Below are 25,263 nucleotides of genomic sequence, written 5' to 3'. Positions count from 1 at the left end.
TTATCCTTTGGACATCCTCACACATGTGAGGAGATATAAGCTATAGAATAATATGAGGTATGGATCCTCTTTTTTAATATAAACTGTAGTATTCATCAATTACAAATTTTGTAATCAAAAAAGAAAAATGTGGATCAAGAGAAACATCAAACTAAAAAGACCAGACGGCAAAGCCTATGGAAATGCCATTTGGTGTGTTTTACAGACAAGATTCTAAAACGTAAGTAACTATTGATAGCTCTCTCTTTACACTTCCATTCCACTAACGTTTTGATTAAATGGTTGTTATTCATCTGTTTTAAAATCCCAAATTCAGAGCGAATTCCCTGGCGGTCCAGTGGTTAAGGCTCTGAGTTTCCACTGCAGAAGGCACCGGTTCATCCCTGGTCGGGGAACTAAGATCCCGCATGCTGCGCGGCGCGGCCCAAATTCACATTAATTTCACATTACTTTCACATTAAACTAAGCTTCTTACTCATACAGATACCAAGCATCTCACTGGAGTCAAATTTTAGTAACGGTTTATGTCAGTCTACAAAGAAAAATAGGACACAGGACAAGATCAGGTGAGGACTATTAATGCACAGATAATATATACACTGGCCAGAGGAACTGAGAAATTATTATAACCAGTAAAATAAACATACCTCAAGAAAATTGGGTTACTACTAAACAGCTCTCAACTATTAATACCCAACCTCCTTACATTAAAGAAATTTCTCAATAGGGACAAGTTAGACATTTTAATTATAGGTCTTTCACATTCCCCACCCCGACTCCCAAAATGCACTATTAGGGGTAAGCATAATGTTCCATGGACATAAGCTACTCACTCTAGTGTTGTAACAGCGCAACATTGCAAACATCTAAAACACCATCAGTAGAAAAGTGATTGAGTAAGATATGGTACAGCCATACAATGGGATATTACACAAAAAGAAAATTTTCTTTCTATGGCAATATGGAGAAATTTCCAAGATATGTTTTAAATGAAAAAAATCAAGGTGCAAACAAGTGAATATATTCCTTTTACTGCTGCTCTATATGTTTTTAAAAAATGGGGTGGAGAAGACTGCATGTTTGCTTGGTAGATGTTGTTTTTTTAAAACCAGAAACTAATAACAGTGTTTAACTTTTGTGTGAGTGGGGTGGAGGTGGGGGGAATTGGGCAGAGAGGGGACAGCACTGTACCTTTATATGCTTTCTGACTTTTGAACCGTGTTAAACTAATACCTATTCCAAAAACAGATGTTTTAAAACATGTTAAATTGTACACTTAAACATAACCACTAGATGGCGCTTGATCTTCATTCCAACTGCCACCCCCAAGGAATTCATTCCTATTTAACAAAGAAATTAAAGCTGGATGAAGAAGTTTTAGAAACTGTCTCCCTGAAAGCTTGAACATCTGCTTATCATAATATGAATATTTAAATCCCTAACACTTTTCAAGCAAAAAGGTAACCATCTCTGTGATGGAAAAGTCAGGGTTTCAGGAACATCTCAAGCTCTCCCAACTCCTATGCAACATGCATATTTGTTTGTGCATTTTCTGTCTTTAAATATCAACCTCCACGTTTAGCAATCTTAATGGGACACCTTAAATACTATGTGTATAACGATACGGTATAAATCATAAACAACGATGGTTTGGGGTATTTTATAATAACAGATACAATTTCTCTTTTCTGGTTTCTTGGGTCTGTAAGATATAAAGATTTGGCAAATATTATTATCTCTGTGCCTCAAATGGCAGAGAGAGGCCCTATAGAATTAAGAGACTTGGCAGGTCCTGGGTGGATGGCGTTAGTGTAGAGATTAAGAGACACATCTGCCGGGGTGTGTCTGTATGGGGTACAGAGAGGGCCCTGCTCTACCCTCAGCAGCTCCACCATCATCTGACTTATCGGTGGTCTGTGTAGGATTTAGCTTGAGAAAAAATGGTTCCTTTACTAAGAACAAGGTTGAAAACCTCTGAACTAGGATACGCTACCAGCAAGAACTAAAGCAAAATATACGAATCTCACCTTCCCTCGGAGAGTTGAAGGGTGTGGGCATCCAGCGTGAGTAAGACGAAGCCTTACTGGGAAGTTTCTCACGTGGAATTAGGACCAAACCACAAGATACTAAGTTTCAAAATCGGATCATAAATACCTACTAGAGAGGCGAAAATCAAAAATGCTGACAATACCAAGTGTTAAGAAGGTGCAGAACAACTGGATCCCTCATTCACTGCTGGTGGGAAATATTTTAAAAATGGTACAGGCACTCTGGAAGAGTTTGACAATGTCTTATGAAGCTAAATACACACTTATGTTTATAACTCAGCAATTCCACTCCTGGGTATTTACCCAAAAGAAATGAAACCCTTTGTTTACACAAACACTTATACATGAATGTTTATAGCAACTTTATTTGCAATCACCAAAAACTAGAAACAACCCAAATGTTCCTTGAGTGGGGCATAGATTAAACTGTGGTACATCCATACAATAGGGTACTACTCAGCAATAAAAAGGAATGAACCACTGATACACATGACAACTGGGATGGATCTCCAAGGCACTGTGTTGAGTGGAAAAAAGCCAATCTCAAAAAGTTACATACGATAGGATTCCAATTTTATAACATTCTCAACATGACTAAATTACAGTAATGAGGTACAGATCAGTGGCTGCCAGGAGTTAGGGTTAGGGGGAGAATCTGACTCTAAAGGGGAAACACAGGAGGTTTCTCTGTGGTGATGGAATAGTTCTGTATTCTGATTGTCGTGGTGGTTGGTTACACAAAACTATACGTGTGAACTACACACACACACACACACACACACACACACAGATGTCCTCCAAAAGATTTGAACAGACACTTCACAAAAGAACGACCAATATAAAAATGACCGATAAGCATGAGAGAAAACGCTCAACGTCATTAAGTCACCATGGAAAATCAAATTAAAATCACAATGAGATACCATTACACACCCACCTGAATGGCTAAAAAAAAGTTTTTAATGAGAAACCTAAATATTAACAAGGATGTGGAGCAACTAAAACTCTCATGTTTTGTTGTGATAATGTAAAACAATACAGTCACCTTGGGGAAAGGTTCTGTCAATTTCTCATAACACTAAACATATACCTACTCTATGACCTAACAATGACACTCCTAGTATTTACCTAAGAAAAGCAAACTGTTCATAAAAATTCTTGACGAAGAATGTTCATACCAGCTTTATTAATGATAGCTCCAAACTGGAAACAGCCAAGGCATCCATCACTAACAGAGCAGAAAAATAAACTATGGTCTAGTCGTAAAATGGAATACTACTTAGCAATAAAAAGGAATGTACTATTGATACACATAAATGGTATGTATTAATTTAGAAAACATTATACTGGGCTCTCTGGGATCACTTGCTCTGGAGGAAGCCAGCTGCCATGACGTGAGGACACTCAAGCAGCTTCGTGGAGAGGTCCACATGGGAGAAACACTGAGGCTTCCTGCCAACAGCCATGTGAGTACAGCTCCTTGGGGGTGGATCTGCCAGACCCAGTCAAGCCTTTATATGACTTAAGCCCCAACCAACATCTTATATACAACCTCATGAAAGACCTAGAGCCGCCCAGCTAAGATGCTGTGAAACTCATGACCCACAGAAACCGGTTGTTAAGTTTTGAGGTAATCTGCTACACATCAATAGATAAGGAGTACACATGGCACTGTCATACACACAAACAACTGATGGGCATGAACTAGTATCTTATTTTAAAACACTTTAATAATATGTAACACACCAAGGACAAAGCAAGAATCATAAAAGTATAGCCTAATGAATTATCACGAAGGTTACACACACCTGTATAATCTCTACCCAAGTGCAGGGAAATCACATTACATGACCAGACTCTCCCCTTGGTCTCCCTCTCAATCACTCCCTCCCTCCTGCCCATACTAGCTGCCGTCCTGACTTGTAACTCCATAAATTATTTTTGACTGCTTTTAAATATTAAAGAAATGGTATTAGACACTATGTATTCTTTTCAGTCTGGCTTCTCTCACTCAACGTGGCTAATAAGATTCATCTTAGTGTCTATTGTAGCTGTGTTTCATGCATTTTCATGGCTGCGTGGGATTAAGTTGAATTAATATACCACCAAAAATATGCTGTGTGAACATACTGTGTAATTCCATTTGTATTAAATTCTAAAACAGACAAAACTAAAACACAGTAGGAACAAAAACAGAATAGTGGTTACCTCTGGGAGGGCAAGGGCAGGGCCTGGGAAGGGCATGAGGGACCTTTCTGGGGTGATAGTAATGTTCTCTATTTTGATAGGGGTTTGGGTTACATAGGTGAATGCCTCTGCCAAAATTCTGAGAGTGTACACTTAATAGTTTTGTATTTCATTGTACTTTACAGCAAAAGAAAAAAATCTGGGCCATGTTGACAGGATGTACGCCATGGAATGATATGATGTGATATGACGTGACAGGACAGGATAGGATAAGATAGGATATATGGTATGATATATGATATGATATGATATGATATGGTGTGATGTGATGTGATAGGATAAATGGGATGGTATGATATGATATAATATGATATAACGTGATGTGATGTGATATGTGACGAGAAGGGCATCTCCCCTCATACACTTCCCCAGAACCCATAACCTCAGCCTAAACGTGAGAAAAACATCAGACAGACCTGAATTGAGGGTCATTCAACAAAATACCTGACCGATGCTTTTCAAAAGTGCCAAGGTCATGAAAAACAGGGAAAGGCTAAGGAATTGTCACAGCCCAGAGGAGGCCAAGGAGCTGTGACAATGAAACACGTGGTGTCCTGGATGGGGTCCTGGAAGAGAAAGAAGCCATCTCGGGGAAAACTGAGGAAACCTAAGTAAAGTCTAGAGTTTAATTCATAGCAACGTACCGATGCCGCTGCCTTCGTTTTCACAAATGTACCGTGGTTCTGTAAGATGTTAACAACAGGGGAAACTTGGTGAGAGGGAGATGAGAAAACTCCGTTATCTCTGCAACTTTTCTATAAATTGAAAATTATTCCAAAATAAAAAATCCATTTTAAAAAGAGACAACAAAGCAGAAACTAACACACCATTGTAAAGCAATTATACTCCAATAAATACCCTAAAAAATAAATTAATTAATTAAAAAAAAAAAAGCAGCTGTGTGTAGGACTTCCCTGGTGATCCAGTGGTTAAGACTTTGCCTTCCCATGCTAGGGGTGCGGGTTCGATCCCTGGTCGGGGAGCTAAGATCCCACATGCCTTGTGGCAAAAAACTAAAACATAAGACAGAAGCAATACGGTAACAAATTCAATATAGACTTTAAAAAAAAAAAGCAGTGGTGTGTGTTTTTCTCTAACTCTAAGTCAAAATGAGTTTTGGTCTAGGGGAAAGAACATCTTCAGATACCAATGCGAATGCCCTCATGACAAGGAACATCCTTGGCACCTAAGCTTTTGACCACCATGTGACTCCTGGCAGCACAGATGTTCTGGAATAAAATACCAACAAGAACTTGAAAACCAACCCTGGTTTCCCAGTAGGGCTCTGCTTCAATAACCCGCACCTCGGTCCTGGTCTCTTTGGTAACTTCCTTCTGGAGACACGTCCAGCTCAGCCCAAGATAAACTCCCTCTTCTCTTTGAAATCAGCAAGAATCAAAAATGCTCCAACTCCATTAAAAAGTGAGGTGCACCCCGCTACAAGCATTCATGGCTCCCCAGAGGCAGTGAGCACAGGGTCCATCTGCCTTCTAGCAAACACTGCGATCACAACTCGACCTCCGATGCCCCAAACCTTGACACCACCCTGAGAACACCACGCACAACCTGGATGAGTAGACGGTGAATGAAAGAGAAACTGTTGAGTCATCTTGCGGTAACTGTCAAAGGCTGCAGGCCCTGAGCCAGCGGGCGCCTGAGAATATGCAAAGGGGGTCGTTTCTAAGCGCTGAGGTTTAATTCTAGCTGTGACGTTCCCTCAACTGGCGAGAGGTATCTTGGCTGATGGGCAAAGTCTACAAAGTTCTCAGGAAGAAAGGCTCTGAAGACGGAGAGAAAAGGAAAGAGGGGAAGGAAAGATCCCTCCCCAGAGACAAAAACCTCACAGGAATCCCTGAAGGAGGTAGTTCCAGACCCCACCCCTGCATCCTGGGCCTCCACTGAGTGACCGAGTGACCATGGGAAGGGAGTTTCCCTCTCCATCCTTTTTCTCCCCTTCCTTCCTTGAGCTTTCATTAAGCGCCTACACCAGCTAAACACTGGGAATTCAAAACAAGCCGGGCTTGCTCCTACCTTCAAAGGGCTTGGAGTCCAGCGTGGAAGACAGAGCAGGAGGAAGAGGGGTCCCGTACAAAGTGCACATGTCATCATTAGGCCTCAAGTGGCTGGATGGGTGCCGCCTCCCAGGGGTGGCCTGGTTGTTTTCTGGAATGCAGAGCCTTTGGTCTAGCAATTACCTCTGTCTGGCTCCGTCAGGAGGACCCGAGAGAAGGCAGAGCAGTGAGAACCTAGTCGCTCTGCAGGATCCGCTGAGGAGTGGGGTGTCTGTGGGCAGAGAGAGGAAGTCCCAGGAGGGAGGGAGGGAGGCAGTGGGGCGGGGAAGGCAGGAGGAAAGGGGTGGAAGGGTGAGCAGGAAGGAAGCAAAGGGGGAAATGGGGCCAAGTGAGCGGGCGATAGGAGCCGATACAGTCTCCCGAGACAAAACCACGAACTGTCACCAAACTCAGGCATGTCCCTCACTAGGTAAAGGCACGTGTGGCAGCTACTGCTGGGGCTCTTCCTCCCCTGCCCAGGGTCCTGGGGATGCTGCATCAGCTCAGCCCGAGGGGGCAGCTCCCGATTGGTCCAGGTCACCACGGGCATCTCAACCTCCAGGACAGTGACTGGTTTAGAAATGAGACTTGAAGCTTCAAACGAGGGGGGTTACTTTTTAGGGTGCATGTGGGAGGTGCTGAGATGGGAGCGGCACCTGAGGGCTTAGCTAAGAAAGCAGTACTGGGTTTGCGGCTGACAGCTCAGGGTCTTGGAGGATGCCCAGCCCTGTAGACTACAGGTACAACCAGGCCTTAACTGGCTCCTCAGACCATGCTCCGACCACAGGATGGTGGAGTCTGCTGGCTTATTGGGGCTCCTTGTTTCCAATTGTAGTGACACCTTTGGTAACCCAAAGGATGTCTTTGGTGGAACATTATGGTACACAAATTCTGCAGGAGAAGATCTAGAGGGCAAATCCATCATCTTCAACAACAAATCCTTTCACTGGGTGTGTAGGAGGCACCCTCGGTGAGTCTAACATGCACAGGAGCCAGGGTTCCCTCCTAGACCTTGACAGCTACCTGTCCATTTATAGGTAAATGGGAAGATGGCCATGGAGATTCCCTCAGGGGCCCATGATGACCTGGACTTCAAGGCCTGGGGTCCCTGAAGGGCAAAGAGGAGGTCAACACTCTCCCACGGCTGCCAGGAGGGCATGGGGAGAGACCCTGGGGGTCTGAGGGGTCTCCCGTAATGTCTGAGTTCCCACAATAAGTCCATAAATAGTGTCAAAAGAAACAGAGGTTTGCACATGGTCCATAGAGCCGTCCCTGTGAGGAGAAGGGCAAGTAATCAGGGGCCCTGCAGTCACTTTTTGTCACGGTCATAACCACGTAAGAACCAATCTCAGCTTCTGGAATCAACCCACCTGCAAAGCCTTATTCACGGAGGGAGAACAGGGTATAAATGTTGTAGCCTGGATGTGATTGTAAGGTAGATGATGGACAGAAGGGAACTTAGAAAGAAAAGAGATGCTATCGAAGCTCGGTGCAGCGCAGTAAATAAAAACATATCCACACTAACAGGAGGTCACAGGAGAACCTCAGCTCCCTGGCAGGGAGAGAAGGGGGCAGAGGACTGCGGGACGGCACCCCAAAAACAGCGCCGGCTCTGAGATCTCATGACACAGTCAGAATGGCTTCCGTTAGAAAGTAGGCCTGATTTCCTCCGAAACTGCAGTCCCTCCCGAGGCCGAGAGGAATGAGCACCTATGACCCCTAGTCTCTCTACACAGACATTGGTCCCTTGCATGCATAACATTTCCTTTTGGAATCAATCAGCAAGTCTCTGCCCCAAAAGCCAAGCTATTGCCCAGCTTCAGATCAAAGTCACGGCCAGAGGAAGGAGGAGGGAACTTAACAGGCAGTGTTTAAGTGCCCCCATTCAAGGCAGAAATGCCTGACCTGGCTTCCCAGGTGCTCTTCTGAGACATCCTTCACTCACTGCAGTGACCCAGAGACTCAGGAAGAAGCCAATGATGGGTGCCCAGTGCTCTGTCAGTCTGGCACGCATTTCCCCTTTTCTGGGCCACATCACCTCCTTTTGTCTTTAGCAGCCTCCCACTCCCTCCCCCACCCACGTGGTTCTGGTTGGTGACCCGCCCCAGGGGCCACTTCAAGGAAAGGCAATGGCAATGGCCCGCTGGGCCAATGAGGGTGACCTGGGCCAGGCTGGAAGCCAAGAAGAGGCTCTCTCTTCCAGCCTGGCTGCTGAGCTGTGAGACATGCACCCAAAGCTCCAAAGGCCACGAGGTGGCCAGGGTCTGTCTGGACGTGAGGAGAGCAGAGCTGAGGACTCCTGGCTGTGTCACCCTAGCAACCTGAACTCCAGCCTCTGTGCCTGAAGCCAAGGTGAGCTGTGTTTCTGTCTCCGCAAGTCAAACAAAAGTGAAAAACAAGCAAACTAATTGGGGTGCTTCTGGTTGAAAACCAAAAGTTTGGTTGAAACCCAACTCACAGTGGCCTGAACAGTAAAGGGAACTTGCTACTTCACGGAACTGCAGAGACAGGACAAGGGGCAGGTTTCAGGGCACGTCTGACTCCCTGGCTCAGTCATGCCCTGCCTCTGTGAGTCACTTCCTCCTAGGGCTGGCTTCCCTCTTGGTGACAAAATGCCTGCATGCCTAGCTGGCCTCACATCCAGGCTCCACCGCACCCAAAATGAGAGGGCATGCCCATCCGGCAGATCTCTCAGATAAGCAAGGAAGCATCTTTCCCAGGAGCCCTCAGAAACCTCCCTTCCTATTTCATTGGCCAAAACTGGATCACGGGACTATTCCTGTACCAACTGGAGTAGCACTGGCTTCCTCAGGGTTACGGGTCAATCCCTTTGTCAAGGTGGGGGGTCGATGAGGTGACTGGTCTACTTTCTCTGACTTATACAACCTACGGCAGAGGGTCACGTGCCCAAATAAAAACCTAGGAAGTTCTGGCAAGAGGCATCATGTGAAGACAAACGCTTACTTCATTAACACTGTGGCAAACAAGGAAGAAAAGAAATTACTATTGAGTTGGCCAACAGGTTCGCTTGGGTTTTTCCGTAAGATGTTACAGAAAAACCCGAACAAACATTTTGGCCAGCCGATAAATGTTAGGTGTTATTATTGCTGTTTTCATTGACCTGTAATTACCCAAACATTTTGCCTTAAGTAGTACTACTATATTAGGTTTGTATCTTCCTTATGGTTTTTTTCCCTTTGCCCTAATTTTTTATTATTTATTTATTTCCCAATCATTTTTTTAAATTGACGTATAGCTGGTTTACAATATTGTATTAGCTTCAGGTATACAACATAGTGATTCAAAAATTGTATAGATTAGGGGCTTCCCTGGGGGCACAGTGGTTGAGAGTCCGCCTGCCGATGCAGGGGACAGGGGTTCGTGCCCCAGTCCGGGAAGATCCCACATGCCGCGGAGCGGCTGGGCCCGTGAGCCATGGCCGCTGAGCCTGCGCATCTGGAGCCTGTGCTCTGCAACGGGAGAGGCCACAACAGTGAGAGGCCCGCGTACCACAAAAAAAAAAAAAAAAAAAGGCCTTGTCTTTAGCAAGTTTGATGTTTATAATACAATATTATTTTCTATACTCATTATACTATGCCTTGGCTCTCCAGGCCTTTTTTATCTACTGGTTGCAAGTTTGTACCTTTAAACAACATCTGTCTTATTCTTCCTACCACGCAGCCCCTGGTAACCACGATTCCACTCTGTTTTTATGAGTTCACAGCTTTTTTAGATTTCACGCATAAGAGGAGCATCATTTTCTAATGAGCCTAAAGTCATACATGGAGATCCCTGCTCACCATCCTTTCAGGCACCTGGGCTTATGACCTGTCATTCATTCTCCACGCACCCATCCCTCAGGGACTAAAAGATTCATCTCTGGAGAAATTAACCCTGACCGAAACAAAACACTAATACTGGTCTGCCACTGAAAGGTTGGTTCTCTCTGATCAAGAAAGCCTGTGGCCAAGGACCCTGCCTGATTGCAATCAGCATTTTGCTCATATTACTCACTTCACTCCTATTTTGAACAAACACCCAAGACTGACTAGACATTTAACAAAAGTCTCCGACATGAAAGCCAGAGGTCAAAAGTACAAACAGGAAAAGAAAAAGGAACTCAAAGGAAATAGAGACAAAGCATAGAAGGAAACATCTCAAAAATTACCATCAACTATTCCCAAGAAATAAGAGACTTTGCAACCAGAAAACAAGAACAGATGCTATAAAAAAGGAATAAAGAACTCAAAGAACTTTTGAAAATTAAAAATACAATAGTAGATATTTAAAATCACTCAACAACAGTTGGAAGATAAAGTTGAGAAAATCTCCCAGGAATTAGAATGAAAAGGTAAAGAGATGAAAAAGATTAGGAAACTAGAAGACAAGCCCAGGAGGTCCAACATGTGAACAAAAGGAGTCCAGATAAGAGAGCAGTGCAAATAGTTGAAGAACATGAGTTTCCAAAGAGCCCATCGTATGCCCTCCATAATGAAAGAAATGAAAGAAAAAGAGTCCCACATCAAGCCACAACATGGTGAAATTCCATAAAACCAGTGCTAAAAAGAAAGTCCTAGAAACTTCTGGGAGGGAGGAAGAAAAACAAGTCATATATTTATATATTAAAATGCCAGGGTGCAGAAGCGATCAGATTCATTAATAACAATGTTGGATACTTGAAAGCAATGGCATAATGTCTTTAAAATTCTGGGGGAAATTTTACTTCCAGCCTAGAATTCTACACCTGTACAAATATTCAGCCGATTTTGATAGTAAATATTTTCAGACATGAAGATCTCAAAAATCTCAAAAAGTTAACTCTCTGGTATCCTTTCTCAAGAAGCTATTAGATGAGAGACTGTCCTGGTTATCTATGGCTATGGTAACAATGTACCCCAAAACTCAGTGGCTTAGAACAACAATTCATTATCATTATATCTCACTACTCTTTCTAACAGGAATTTGGACACACAGGATCAAGTAGAGATGGCGTGTCTCTGCTTCTCAGTGTCTGGGGCCCCAGCTTAGATGACTTAGATGGCTGGAGGCTGGAGCAGTCGGGAATGGTCAGCATCTCTCTATGGGGCATCTCTACATGGACCAGCTCGGGCTTCCTCACAGCGTGGCAGCCTTAGGCTGGTAGAACTTTTCACATGGAAGCTTGGGGCCTCAAGAGACAGGAAGTGGAAGGTACCAGTCACTTTAGGTCTGAGCCTGGACACTGTCACTTCAGCCATATCCTGTGGGTCAAAGCAGTCATAAGCCACCCAGATTCAAAGGGAGGGTTCACAAACCACACCTCTCAACAGGAGCAGTGTTAAAGAACTCGTGGCCATCTCTAATCCTCCACAAAGGGTAACCAAAAAAGAGAAGGCCTGGGGAAACAGTGACTTGACTATAGAGGAAATGCAAAGGAAATTCCCAAGATAATGGTGAAGACGATGGTAAAGCCAGTCCAGACTAAAGCCCCAGAAGGAGGCCTCCTGGATGGATGTGTCCGTGGCAGGCCAGGAGGAACAGAACTGCCAGTTAATTGACAGGTTTGACCAAATTGAGAGGAGTGCAACCGTTGTATCCAAAAGTGTGGAGGCCAGTGAGTGATGAGTTTATACAAAACTAAGCAAATGAATAAAAGGGGCAATTGTTAGCCCAAGAGAACACCAGAAGTTGTGAAAGAAAGGAAATGAAATACGGTACACTAAGGGGCATGGCTGAGAATCGTACTTATGTAGTCACAGCGATGTGAACACTGGATAGTGATTCAAGTAAAAATGGGGATGCACGGATTTGGGGGAATAAGGAAAGAAAGTGGGCATTAGTGGGAATCTTCATTTTTTATATGAGTAAGTCATTATATAATCAAGAAGTAGCTGCTTACACATGCTTTTAAGGAAATAGAGGTAAATAACATAAGAATCCAATGAAAGACTTGGAAGTGTTTGCCAGTGAGGAAAGGGGATGAGGGATGAAGGGGCTGGAACAGGGGTGGATGCTTCTCACTCCAAACCACTAGTATTTTTTGTATTAAGTAGGTTCATACATTATATCATGAACATAAAAATTAAATTGTAAAAGAGCAAGCTACAGGACAAAACACATAGCATGATCTTGTTTATATAAGAAAATGTTCGCATGTATATGTGAACTCATAGGAAAATAGAAAAAGTAGGAAAAAACCCTACAACACACTAAAGCATTCAAAGTGGTCGGAGGACCAAAAGTCCATCAACAAGTGAACGAGTAAACAAAATGTGGTCTATCCATGCAGTGGAGTGTTATCCAGCCTTAAAAAGGAAGGAGATTCTGTCATGTGTCACAATATGGACGAACCTTCAGGACACTCTGCTAAGTGCAAAAGCCAGACTCCAAAGGACAAATATTGGATGATTCCACTTATGTGAAGTAACTACAGTAGTCAAATTCATAGAGACAGAAAGTAGAATGGTGCTTGCCAGGGGCTGTGGGGAGGAAGGAAGGGGGAGTTAGTGTTTAATGAGCAGAGTGTCCAACTGTGAGGATGCTGAAGTTCGTGGGTGATGGTCGCACAACACTGTAATGGGCTTAATGCCACTGCACACTTAAAAATGGTTAAAATGGTAAATTTTATTTTCTGTGTCTTTCACCACAATCAAAAAAGAAAAAATGGTTGGGGGAGGGGACAGTTTAAGAAACTTTCACGTTTTCCATATTATTTGACTCTTTGCAATGACAAGTTTTTCATGAAATACTTGCATGTATATAGAAGACTGAGGGGAAAAATTTAACCTTTGCAAAAGTTAAGGAAGAGAAATGTGCATTGCTCCAGGGAAGGAAAGAAAAGGCAGTGAAGAGAAACAAGGGGGAGGGGGAAACAGGCAGGCCCAGCACAGCCAGGTCAGGGAGGGGAGCCCTGAGGAAGCGTGGTGAGGGGGTCTTGGGGGCCCAGAAATGTCTAGTGGGGCCTATAAGCCTTGCATTGTGCACACCCACTCGCCCACCAGGCCCTCAAGAGAGAGCTCCAGTTTGCCAAGAAACAAACTCAAAAACATTTTAAAATCTTATCTCATTTCAGATGTTGCTTTTAAATATTCCCTGCAAACCCCAGGGAGGAGCCTCAAGTGGCCCAGAATCCTCTGGGGTCCCAGTCAAGGACATGCTGTCCTATGCACCACAGGGCAGGTGTGACCCTCAGCAGCCGGGGCATTCGCGGAGCCTGGGGGACCCTCTACCAAAGTAGGAACAGGAAGGACTCGGCCTGGCAAGCTGGTCTTGGGGAGAGATGGGGGAACTTGGCTGTGCCCACACCACACCTGGGGAGGCAGACTAGTGGATGAATCCCTGCACTGAGGGCAGCTATTATGTGCACAGAAAACTGCACAACCAGGTTTTTGTTATTTTGGAAGCAAACTGTCTCCTGGGCTCTTATGTCCTGGGAGTGCCGGACCCTGTACAAACTTCCCACTATACACACAGCACTCACACTAATGAACCCCACCCCCTCCCATACCTACTTGAACTTCAAAGGCCTGGGGAGGGGAGACCAGCCACAGGAGGCCTCACCTTGCCTCAGTGAATCTGTAGCTAGAGAAGCTTTATTTCTGGCCTCCCATGGAGCGTTTTACTGCAGCAGAATGTTAAAAAAAAAACATCGAGAAATCAGGATCACTGTCTTCTAAGCCCCCGTAAGATCAAATCTGATACAATGTGAACTTTCAAGCAGATAGCACAATCTTTAATCACTGGGGAAAAACAATATGAAATTTAGGCTCTTATTTCAACTGTGAAATTATGAAGTCAATAAGCAAGAACTGGAGAGAATAGAAGAGTGTTTGTTAGGGTAATTTGTACCTTTTTCTTTTTCTCCTTTTTTTTTTTTCCTTTTTGGTGTCACACCACAGCCAGCAATACTAAACAGCTACTCAACAGTTTATAAGTGTCCCAACGATCCAGCAGCACAGATATTATCCCCATTCTTTTGAATCAGCAAATGTAAGCTCAGGAAGGTAAAATCACACTTGATGACAATCACACAGGCAATAAGCTGCCGGCTGGCTTTCCAGCCCCGGCCTGCCTTTCCCTCTGTCCCTAAGTAGACCGTTTAATTCACAGCAAAGACAAGGCCCAAATCAGTAGTTTGGATATTAGCATTCTTTCCCATCATTTAAACTGCAGTTACCTAAACTGAAAAGACAAAGAGATGACAGCCCATGAACGAAACTGAAAAGATGGAGGAAGATAGGAAAAGGGATGTGACAGAACTAAATACGACTTAAAGCAGTAGGACCTCCTTGCCCTCTGAAAAATTATTGAGGCCTCCACACAAAAACCTGCACATAGATGTTTATAGCAGTTTTATTCATAATCGCCAAAACTTGGAATCAACCGAGATGGCCTTCAGTAGATGAATGGATAAATAAACTGTGGTTCATCCAGACAATGGAATACTATTCAGCAAGAACAAGAAATGAGCTATCAGGCCATGAAAAGATATGGATGAAGCTTAAATACATATCACTAAGTGAAGTAAGGCAATCTGAAAAGGCTACATACTATATGATTCCAACTGTATGACTGTAGAAAAGGCAAAACTATGGAAACAGTGAAAAGATCAGTGGTTGCCAGCGGTGGGTGGTAGGGAGAGAAAAATAGAGCACAGAGAATTTTTAAGGCCGTGAAAATACTCTGTATGATACCAAACGATGGGTACATGTCATTATACTTTTGTCCAAACCCACAGAAAGTACAACACCAAGAGTGAACTGTAATGTAAACTGTGGACTCAGTGATTATGATAAATCAATAGATTCATTTCTGGTTAAAAAAATACACACACACACACACAAACAAAAAAACACAAAAAAAAACAAGTACCGTTCTGGTGAGTGATGTTAATAATGGAGGGGGGGCTATGTCTGTGTGGGGACAGCAGGTATATGGGATATCTCTGTACCTCCCTCTCAATTTTGTTGTAAACCTAAAACTGCTCTTTAAAATTGTCTTTAAAAAAATTATTGGGGGCCCCAAATATCTATTGGTATTTATCATCTTAGAAATTATAACAGAAAAATTGTTCAAGTATTTATTAAATCGTTTGAAAATAACAGTATTAAAATTTAATTAGAAAACTGGCATTGTTCTGCATTTTTACAAATCTCTTTCATAGCTGCCTTAAAACTGCTGGATTCTCATATCTGCTTCTGCAGACATGTTGGAAAATTATACATCATGTAGTCTCTGGGAACTACCACTACACTTGTGAGAAAATGAGAATGAAAAGGCCAATAACTGCTTCATATTATTACTAAAATAATTTCTAAGTTGTGAAGCTCCTGGGACAGTCTTGGGTACCGCGCAGAGTCCCTGGACCATGCTTTGAGAATCATGACATAAAGAACTAGGTGTGAGAGAGAAGGAAAAAGAAGGTGGGGAGACACTCAAGGGCACACCCACCATCTCACACCTGTCAGCTTTCACCTTCCCTAAGCTCCCCTCTCCCCACTGGGTACCACCAGGGCAGAAACCGCAGCTTCCTGGCCAAGGACAGGCTGCTTTTACTCCAAGCATCTCCTTCCCTCTCAGCCCAGCTCAACCTTGAGACATAAACTAAACGTGGGCTAAGTAGTTAATCTTCCTTCGGAACATACTGGTGTTCTTAACTGGAGCTTTCTTAAACTAGAACTCCAAAGCCTGATTCTAAAAGTGGGTTTATCAGTGGGCCTGAGATGGGGTCAGCCGCCCAACATAGCACAGGAGAAACAGTCCCCATTGAGACACAAGGGTTGAGTTCTGGTCCTGACTGGCCGGTCCCTGGGTTATTTTCTCCCTCTGCAAACTTAGGCTGCACCAAGCCCTCTGCCCCTTCTCAGGGCTGTCCTGGCAACAAATGACCTCGTGGACCTGAGCCCACCTTACAACCCAAGCACCCCAGCTGCTCTTAGGCTGCCCCTCTGCACACCTGGACTCCGCGGGGTCCCTGGGAGCCTGCCCCACGCGACGACCAGATACACCCTGGGCAGAGCCAGTCCACCCCTGTGCCGGGAAAATGCCCTCACTTCCCGGCAGGCACGACCCGAGATGACGCTGTTCTGCCCCCGTTTCCGCGCTCCTGGTGCGGACAGGGTTGCACAGTGGCCCTGGGTGCGCTCCACTCCCGCCTCATCCTGGGTTTTCTGCCCCTTATTCCCTGCAGGGGTGGGACACGCGGAGGCGGGGAGTCAAGAAACAGGTTTAGAAGCAAGGCCGATCCTTCCAGCCACCACTCTCGGCCTAGCACCCCGCCCGCCGCTGCGGGGGCCCACCCGTGCACCCCGACTCCCGGTGTAGGAGGGAGCTCGGCGGGCGGAGGACACCTCCGGGGGCAGATGAAGTCGCCGGCTCTGCTGCGCCCACAGGACTGGGGAGGGCAGTCCATCATCTGCCAAGTCGGGAGGGACCTGCTTCTCGGGCACAGCACCCACACCCCCAGCTCGCCCTCGCCCGGGGCGCATTAGGAGGGCGCTGCCCGCAGGGACGCGCGGGGACCGAGGGGATGCGGCCGGCAGCAGGACGCACGGGGTGGGGTGGCGACGAGGCCGGTACCTGTGCCGGAAGAGCGGGCAGCCGCCCAGAAGCCAGCGGAGCTCGTTCTTGAGGCTCCAGAACTCGCAGTCCAGATAGCGGTGCAAGGACGAGTCCTCCAGCCCCAGGTCCGGCGCCGGTTCCATCACGCCGCCCGTCCTCTGGCGCGTCCGCGGGGCCACTTCCCTGCACGCCTCCTCCAGCTGCTGGCACTTGGGGCCGAGAAGCGCACGCCCTCTTATCCGCAGGCCACCGCCAGCCAGTCTCCTCCCTCTTCAACTGCTCGTCCTCTCCCTCCCCCGCGCTGGCCCTGCCCCGACCGGCTCCCTGGGCACCAAGTGAAGAAAGAACAGTCCAGGGAGTCTGGGCTCTTACAATGGTCTCCCCGGTACAAACTCTACTGCCTGGCCCTGGGGCTTTAGTTTCTGCCGCCCGTGCCCACAGCTCAGTTGTCCCTCCAGTCGCTGGCCCACAAGAAGTATTAGAACCCTAGAGGGGAAGTTGGTGAGGTAGACACAGGGTACGCTGTGGGCACGGGGGTCCTGGTTGCTCAGAGCTGTCCTCACTCAGAGGACCTCCCGTGCCAGCCTCTCTGCCACCGAGATCCAAGATGCCCCAGGCCATGCTCTGGTTTACGGAGTCCAAGCTCGCTCTGCTCTCTGGGGTCAGACCAATGAATGGAAGATGAGGTGCTGAGGCAAGGAATATGACTTTATTATGAAAGTGAGCAGGCCAAAAAGATGGCAAAGCCTCAAAACAACCATCTTATGGGGGTTTGGATGCCAGTTTCTTTTATAGCACAGAGAGGGGGAGGAGACAAGGAAGTAAAAAGGCATAAGTTTTGCAAATATCACCTGGAATGGCCAGCCTCAGGGAGGGGATGCGTTAATTTCTGCTTTCTTGTAACCAGCCACAGGTGGACAGGGTCCAGATGTTTCCCTGAACAAAGGCACTTTGGTTTAACATTCAGGCAGAGGGGCAGGGTTCCCCGAGGCAGGCCACTGTGTATAGACAGTATCCTTTCAGTGAACGAAAGCAGCGGAAAGCAAAGGTTAAAGTAAAAGAAACAGATCCAACACGCAGTCTAATTTAGCTCTTCCTTGTTACAGTCCCAACTCAGCTGCAGCTCAGCTCAAATCCTTGCCACCCCCAAAATGGGCATTCCAATGAACTTTAATATTACTGTAATCTGGGGGTGGCCCGGGCCTGCAGAGTAGCTGGGAGATGCAAACAGAACAAGGCAATGAACGAACACTAACTCATCTCCCAGCACCCTCCTTCCGTTGTTTTAACAAGTGACCAATGTTCATTCCTTTCCTCTCTCTAAGTCTCATATACTTTATTGATTCTCCTTTTAAGTATAAAGGAAATGTTAGCTTCCAAAGACCACCCTGCTGGGGAGATGACTCTTGGGGGTGTAGTGTAGCTGGCAGTTGGGTCGCTGTCTGCTGTCACTGGGTTAATGGACATCACTTGTATCAGTTTCCTATGGCTTGTGTAACAAACATTTATTGTTAAAGTTCTGGAGGTCAGAAGTCTAAAATGGATCTTACAGGACTAAAAAATCAAGGTGTTGGCAGAGCTGGACCCCTCCTGGAGGCTCCAGGAGAAAAACCCCTTTCCTCATCTTTTGCAGCTTATAGAAGTTGCCTGCATTTGTAGGGTCCCAGCCCCTTCGTCCATCTTCTAAGTGCATCCCAATAACCTCTGCTTCCTTGCTGGTCTCCTGACTTTGACCTTCTTGTCTCCCTCTTAGAAGGACTCTGGTGATTACATTGGGCCCACCCAGATAATTCAGGATAATCTCCTTGTTTCCATATCTGTAATTTAATCACAGCAGCAACATCCCCTTCCCCAGGTGAGATAACATAACAGGTTCTGGGGATTAGGCTATGAACGTCTTTGGTGGGCCATTGTTCTGTCCACCATACCACCTGTGCAGCTGCAAGTAACAATACCTACCAGAGGCCATGAATAAGGACTTTGGCTTCTCATATAACAGGGAGGCTGGGGGTAGGAAAGCCCAAGGGCTAATTCAGTGGCTCTACCCCAGGGACCCAGGTTCCCTTTCCATCTTTCTTCTCCAGCATCCTTTCTCAGTGTATTATCTTTATCTCTCAGTCATCAGATAGATGCTGCAACTCCAAGCACCACTTGGTGCCAAGCAGAAGAGGGGCACTTCCTTCCATATCAGTCAGGATAGCATAGTAGTAAGAAACAACCTCAAAACGACACACACTGTGGTCACAAATAACCCAAACCTTAGCGCTTAAAAATATAAGACTTTAATTCTCACCACGCCACCTGGGGACTCTGCCCCATGTCCTCTTTCTCCAGGTCCCAGCTGAGAGAACAGCCACTGTGTGGCCACACAGGCTCTTCAAGCTTCCAGCTGGAAAGGACCTGTGTAACTTCCACACACAATCCATCGTCCAAAGCAGTTCGCTCCTGACCCTATGCGGGAAGGGAAGTACCATCCAGGACGTGCCCAGAAGGCCAACACCCCAAATAATCTGCGAGCAGCACTTGTGGCTACGAAATCTTGCCAAACATCTGGCTCACTGTCTGTCCCATAGGCAATATGCACTCTCCACTCCCCAAAGGAGACAACCAAAGTCCCAGGCTATCACAATGTCAAGTCCAAGGCCCCTGGGGGTGCACAGTAGTCTCTGCATCAAGTCAGGATGTGGTACCTTTCGATTCAGAGACCTAAAAGCTAAAAAGATAAGCTACTAAGTAAGCTTCCAAGTCTATGTAACTTTACTGAGAAAAAAATCCTTTGTAGTTATAAGTCACTAAGATTTTGTTGGAGCTTTGTTTGCTACCCAACCATAACCTAACCTATCCTAGAAGATCCTGGAAGAATTTTGATGCTGAAATAAAACACCAAAGTATGTGCAACTGGCTTAGAGACAGTGAAGGGAGAGGGCAGTGAAGACGATATTAAACAAAGCTGGATGGAAGGAGGTTCACGTTATGAAGTGGCAAACATTTGACAGCACTGTCACCAACAGATGACACAGCCTAATGAACTTACCACTTCAGAAGAAGATGCCAAAAACAATGTTAGCACTGCATGTTGGCTGCTATGGGCTGTGTTGGACAAGTTATTATAAGAGATGAACTTAGAAAAGAAGGGGTTTCTACACTGGCTGCACATTAGATTAATTTAGGGTGGTTTGTTTGTCTTTTACTGCTCAGTGGCGCACTCAGTGGTCACTTAGCCCTTGGATAAGCCCCATCCTTCCCATCTTGCCACCGCTGCTAGGCGCCCTGAGAGGTTTCTCCCGTGTGATCATGAGCAGCTCCGCTGCCTCTCCCACTGGACACAGTCTGACTCCATGTGGAGCCCTGGGCTGCGACCAGAAGGTGAATGTGGGGAAGGGAGCCTGGAGACACAGCTCCCTTTATTATCATGTCACTTTGTGAACAGGGCCCTCCAGCAGAGTTTGCAATGAGAAAACTCAGCAGCCTTTGCTGACTGCCTCTCTTATCCCAGGAGCTAGACAGGTGTCCAGGGATAGGGAAGGGGAAGATTCCAGAAACAGCCACCACGCTGTCCTCAGGAATACCCACCCCTCCAAACAGCCACAGCTTCATTACAGGATCACCCCCGATGTGCCTGCCTCCTTTTCTCCCCAGGATGGAGTCTTTGACAAATGGACTCCAACGGGCACACTCCAGCCCCACCAGGCACAAGTGGCACATGCTGGGATTGCCCAGTGTGAACATGGACCAACGACACACTAAGGATTATCTCTGTATGTTGCATGCAGGGATCTCCATGACGAACTGTTTAAAAAGCAAGGGAAGAATGGTGTGTAAAATCTGCTACCTCTTGTGTAACAGGAGGAGTGTGTGTGTGTGCACATTTACTTATGTTTTCAAAAAGAAACAAGGATAAACCAAAAGCTAATGAACTGTATGAGCTGTTTGTATATTTTGGAGATTAATCCTTTGCCAGTTGCTTCATTTGCAAATATTTTCTCCCATTCTGAGGGTTATCTTTTCGTTCTGTTTATGGTTTCCTTTGCTGTGCAAAAGCTTTTAAGTTTAATTAGGTCCCATGTGTTTATTTTTGTTTTTATCTTCATTACTCTAGGAATTACGAGGAATTGAAAAAGATCTTGCTGCAATTTATGTCAAAGAGTGTTTTGCCTATGCTTTCCTCTGAGAGTTTTATAGTATTCGGCCTTACATATAGGTCTTTAGTCCATTTATTTTTGTGTATGGTGTTAGGGAGTGTTATAATTTCATTCTTTTACATGTAGCTGTCCATGCTGAACAGCAGAAACTAACCCAACAATGTAAAGCAACTATACTCCAATAAAAATTAATTTTAAAAAAAGCCAATGAAAATTATTACCTATAAGAGGAGAGAGGGAATGAGGATGGAAGGTAAACTCTCTGAATACAAATTGTTTTATAATTTTTACTTTGGAGCTAGGTAAATGTTTTACAAAACTTTAAAAAATTAAACCTAATGGGAAAATAAAGTGGCCCCTAAAAATGCAAACTGAAACAAATTTTCTCAATTCTATTTCAAGTTGACATGATCACAAGAGAAAAACTATTCAACTAACTTTAAATTCATTACTTTGAACAGCCCACTAGGAATATAGCCCAAGAAGGGTAAAAAGAAATATAGAGAAATTTTATACTACATTTAATAGTCCTAGTAGTAGTAGTAATATTGGTGTTAGTTTGAAACTGTTTTGTGTATGCTGTAATATAAAACAAATAATTAACTAGATAAATGGCATTAGAATCCAAGATCATTAACATAAAAAAGTGACAAATACAAAATCAAAGAAATTAAGGCAAAATCCTTAAGTTAAATCCTTACCTTAAATTTGAATTGGAGGGACTTCCCTGGTGGCGCAGTGGTTAAGAATCCGCCTGCCAATGCGGGGACACGGGTTCAAGCCCTGGTCTGGGAAGATCCCACATGCCACAGAGCAACTAAGCCCATGTGCCACAACTACTGAGGCTGTGCTCTAGAGCCCACGAGCCACAACTACTGAGCCCGTGTGCCACAACTACTGAAGCCTGTGCACCTAGAGCCCATGCTCCACAACAAGAGAAGCCACCGCAATGAGAAGTAAGCGCACGGCAACGAAGAGTAGCCCCCGCTTGCCACAACTAGAGAAAAGCCCACACGCAGCAACAAAGACACAACGCAGACAAAAATTAATTAATTAATTTTTAAAAATAATGATCTCAACAACAGAAAAAATTTGAATTGGAAACAGTATGACTTTACAATTTGTTTAACTTCTATTTCTGGGGTGTTTTGTCCTATATGGAGTAGCAGCCAGTCTGTATATGAATGCATGAGGGTTGAACCCCCAATCCCAACTTGGGGACACTGATACATGAAAGCTAAGAACTTAACCAAACAAAAAGTGGGCAAGAGAACGTTCCCAGCAGTGGGACAGCAGAATCAAAGACCAGAAGGAAACAGGGCAAGGCTACCACATACAGTTGCTTAGGTTGTACACTGTACAAGGGCGCCGCATCCAGGAATTACACATACTTAAGTAATTTATGAGGAAGTACATAGGTGGGTTATGAGACCTTATTCCTCCCACCTAACACCTCCCAACACATAAATCCAAACTGTCAAATATGGCATGCACACACTAGGAGAGCACGCACATACACACATATGATCAATGAGACACACAGGCACTCAGCCGCAGCCTGTCCTGACTGGGCTTGGGCTTCCTGAACTCACCTTTCTCCCTCACTTGCCACAATTAGAGACCAATTTTCACACCCTGTTATACAAACCTGGCACAGTCATCTCCTCTGGGAGGGGGCAGGGGACAGGTGGAGTGTGCTTCCCTGTGTTAAGAAGCAGAGGGGTGTGTGTGTGTGTGTGTGTGTGTGTGTGTGTGTGTGTGTGTGTGTTAGACCTTAGGGACTGAGAATTGGAGAGGGGTCGCTCTCTCTGCTAAAGTACTTGAAGATTATTGCCAGAATATAGAGAATGGAAACCAGAGGGGCAAATAGCAAATGTCACTGTGTCACATAACAGGGTTTGGCACAGTGCCTAGGGCATGGCACTCACTCAACCAATGGACATCGCCGTTCTAGCCAGAGCAATTAAACAATAAAAAGAAATAAAAGGCATCCAAATTGGAAAGAGAAAAGTAAAACTATCACTTTTTGCAGCACTTTTGAAGACATTATCTTACGTATGGGAAATATAAAAGAATCCACCACAAAACCACTAGAACTGATAAAATAATTTAGCAAATTTGCAAGATACAAGATCAATATACAAAAAGCAGTGGTATTTCTACACAGTAGCAATAACTAATCAAGAAATGAAATTAAGGGCTTCCCTGGTGGCGCAGTGGTTAAGAATCCACCTGCTAATGCAGGGGACATGGGTTTGAGCTCTGGTCCGGGAAGATCCCACATGCTGCGGAGCAACTAAGCCTTTCCGCCACAACTATTAAACCCGCGTTCTAGAGCCTGAGAGCCACACTACTGAACCTATGTGCCGCAAGTACTGAAGCCCACACACCTAGAGCCTGTGCTCTGCAACAAGAGAAGCCACCACAATGAGAAGCGCAGGCACTGCAACGAAGAGTAGCCCCTGCTCGCCACAAGAGAAAGCCCGCACACAGCAATGAAGACCCAACGCAGCCAAAAATAAATAAATGAGATAAATAATTTTTTAAAAAGAAGCAATGAAATTAAGAAACTATTTTTCATTTACAATAGCATCAAAAATAATAAAACACTTAGGAATAAATTTAATCAAGGTGGTGCAAGACTTGTACACTGAAAACTACAAAACATGGTTGAAAGAAATTAAAGACCTAAATAAATGAAAAGAGAACAAACGTTGCTGAGTGGAAGGCTATCACCACTGTGCCTCTAGCTGCCTAGGGTTAGTTAGAAATTTTTGTCATTCCCTGGGGAAAAGAAATCGTCTACACATGAAGCATGCCCATGTAATATATATGATAATTAACTATTGTTGAAATCTTTATTTAACCTAACAATGATCTTTCCTCAGCAAACCAATTAATATTGATTCACGATCACATCAGCAAGCCAAAACCTAATATTTAAAGTTTCATGTTCTTGTAAGGATTCCATCTGCCCAGAAGTTACACCATCCATGAGACTAATCCCCGATCACCAAATAACTCGAATGTTTTCCTTGTCTTTTGTTCATTTTTTATTTTTCTCTACCTTGTTCATTTTCTACAAAAATTTGCCACTTTCTCCCCTGCTTCGCAATTCTCTCGACTCTTGAGAACAGAGACCACCTGCTTCATGAAGTATTAAATGAAGTTTGTTTGTATCACCACAACTGTCTTCATTTTTTTTTTTTAACACCATATATATGCCTAGACTAAGCATCTGGTAAACTAGGCTCCAGGTAACTCATGGTACCCTCACATCACTCCTTTGTTTCCTAAAAGACAAACAAAAGGACCTCATTCAGACTTTGATACACAGACAAGAATTATATTAGTGCTCAGCTACACAGACATTGGTCAGGACTATCCCGGAAGTTGATGTTTTTAAATAAACAAGTTTGAAACTTGATTTTAGCTCTTTTCTCTAGATTGGGAAGTGCCCAGCTCTTTGAAGGGACAGAAGCAATCCAATCTGATCAAGAACACTAAAGACTTAGCAACTTGACAAGAGGAAAGGACTGCTGTCCTGAAAGCATAGATAATGTTATAAGGTAGAGAGGCTATTAATGCTAATGAAATCTCGAGCTTATGCTCAGAGATGCAGATCACCTCCATGGTATAATAAAAAGAAATCTGTCTGGTCTTTGACCAGGGTTCCTGGCACAGAGCTTCAAAAACACTGGGAATTTCTTAAGTGATCAAGTGTCTTTGTTATACTAATGAGATGACACCTGGTGGGTCCCTATATAGCCTCAGGATGGGGACTGGTCAGCAGAAAGGTTGGGGCTTTGAGTCCTAACGTCAGTCAGACCTCCTGACATCAAGAAAGGGGAGGGGGGGTCGGAGACTGAGTTCACTCATGTGCCCAATGATTAACAGTCGCTTTTACATAATGAAACACCAGGAAAAACTCTGGACACTGAAGCTCAGTGGAGATTCCTGGCTGATGAACACAGACTTGCCGGGGAAATAACACACGCTGACTCCACGGAGAGGGTCCACACTGAGGACACTCCCACACCTTGCCCTATGCGCATCCTTTATAATAAGGTTATAATCATCCACATAGCACTTTCCTGAGTTCTGTGAGTCACTACAGTAAGTTGCCAAACCTGGACGGGATTGTGGGAACCCCTGAAATTGTAGCCAGTGGATCGGAAGTGTGGCTAGCTGGGAACCCCTGGAACTTGTGGCTGGTGTCTGAACTAAGGATGATCT

The 25,263-nt window shown here is 44.8% G+C and overlaps 1 protein-coding gene across 1 annotated transcript in view; it reads right to left on the bottom strand.

The window, feature by feature from the left end:
- Nucleotides 1-24,249, bottom strand: part of ACOXL (acyl-CoA oxidase like) — a 372,543-nt gene extending 348,294 nt beyond the window's left edge. The window contains 1 exon segment of the mRNA XM_089922788.1: nucleotides 16,904-24,249. Coding sequence (XP_089778914.1) covers nucleotides 16,904-17,028 — 125 coding nt within the window. The 5' untranslated portion in view covers nucleotides 17,029-24,249.
- Between the last annotated feature and the right edge of the window lie 1,014 nt (nucleotides 24,250-25,263).

Source organism: Delphinapterus leucas, chromosome 13 (assembly GCF_059928025.1).
Source record: "Delphinapterus leucas isolate spDelLeu-1000000601 "Yukka" chromosome 13, BTC_Dleu_Yukka2, whole genome shotgun sequence".
Classification (NCBI taxonomy): domain Eukaryota; kingdom Metazoa; phylum Chordata; class Mammalia; order Artiodactyla; family Monodontidae; genus Delphinapterus; species Delphinapterus leucas.
This window is presented reverse-complemented; position numbering and strand designations above follow the sequence as displayed.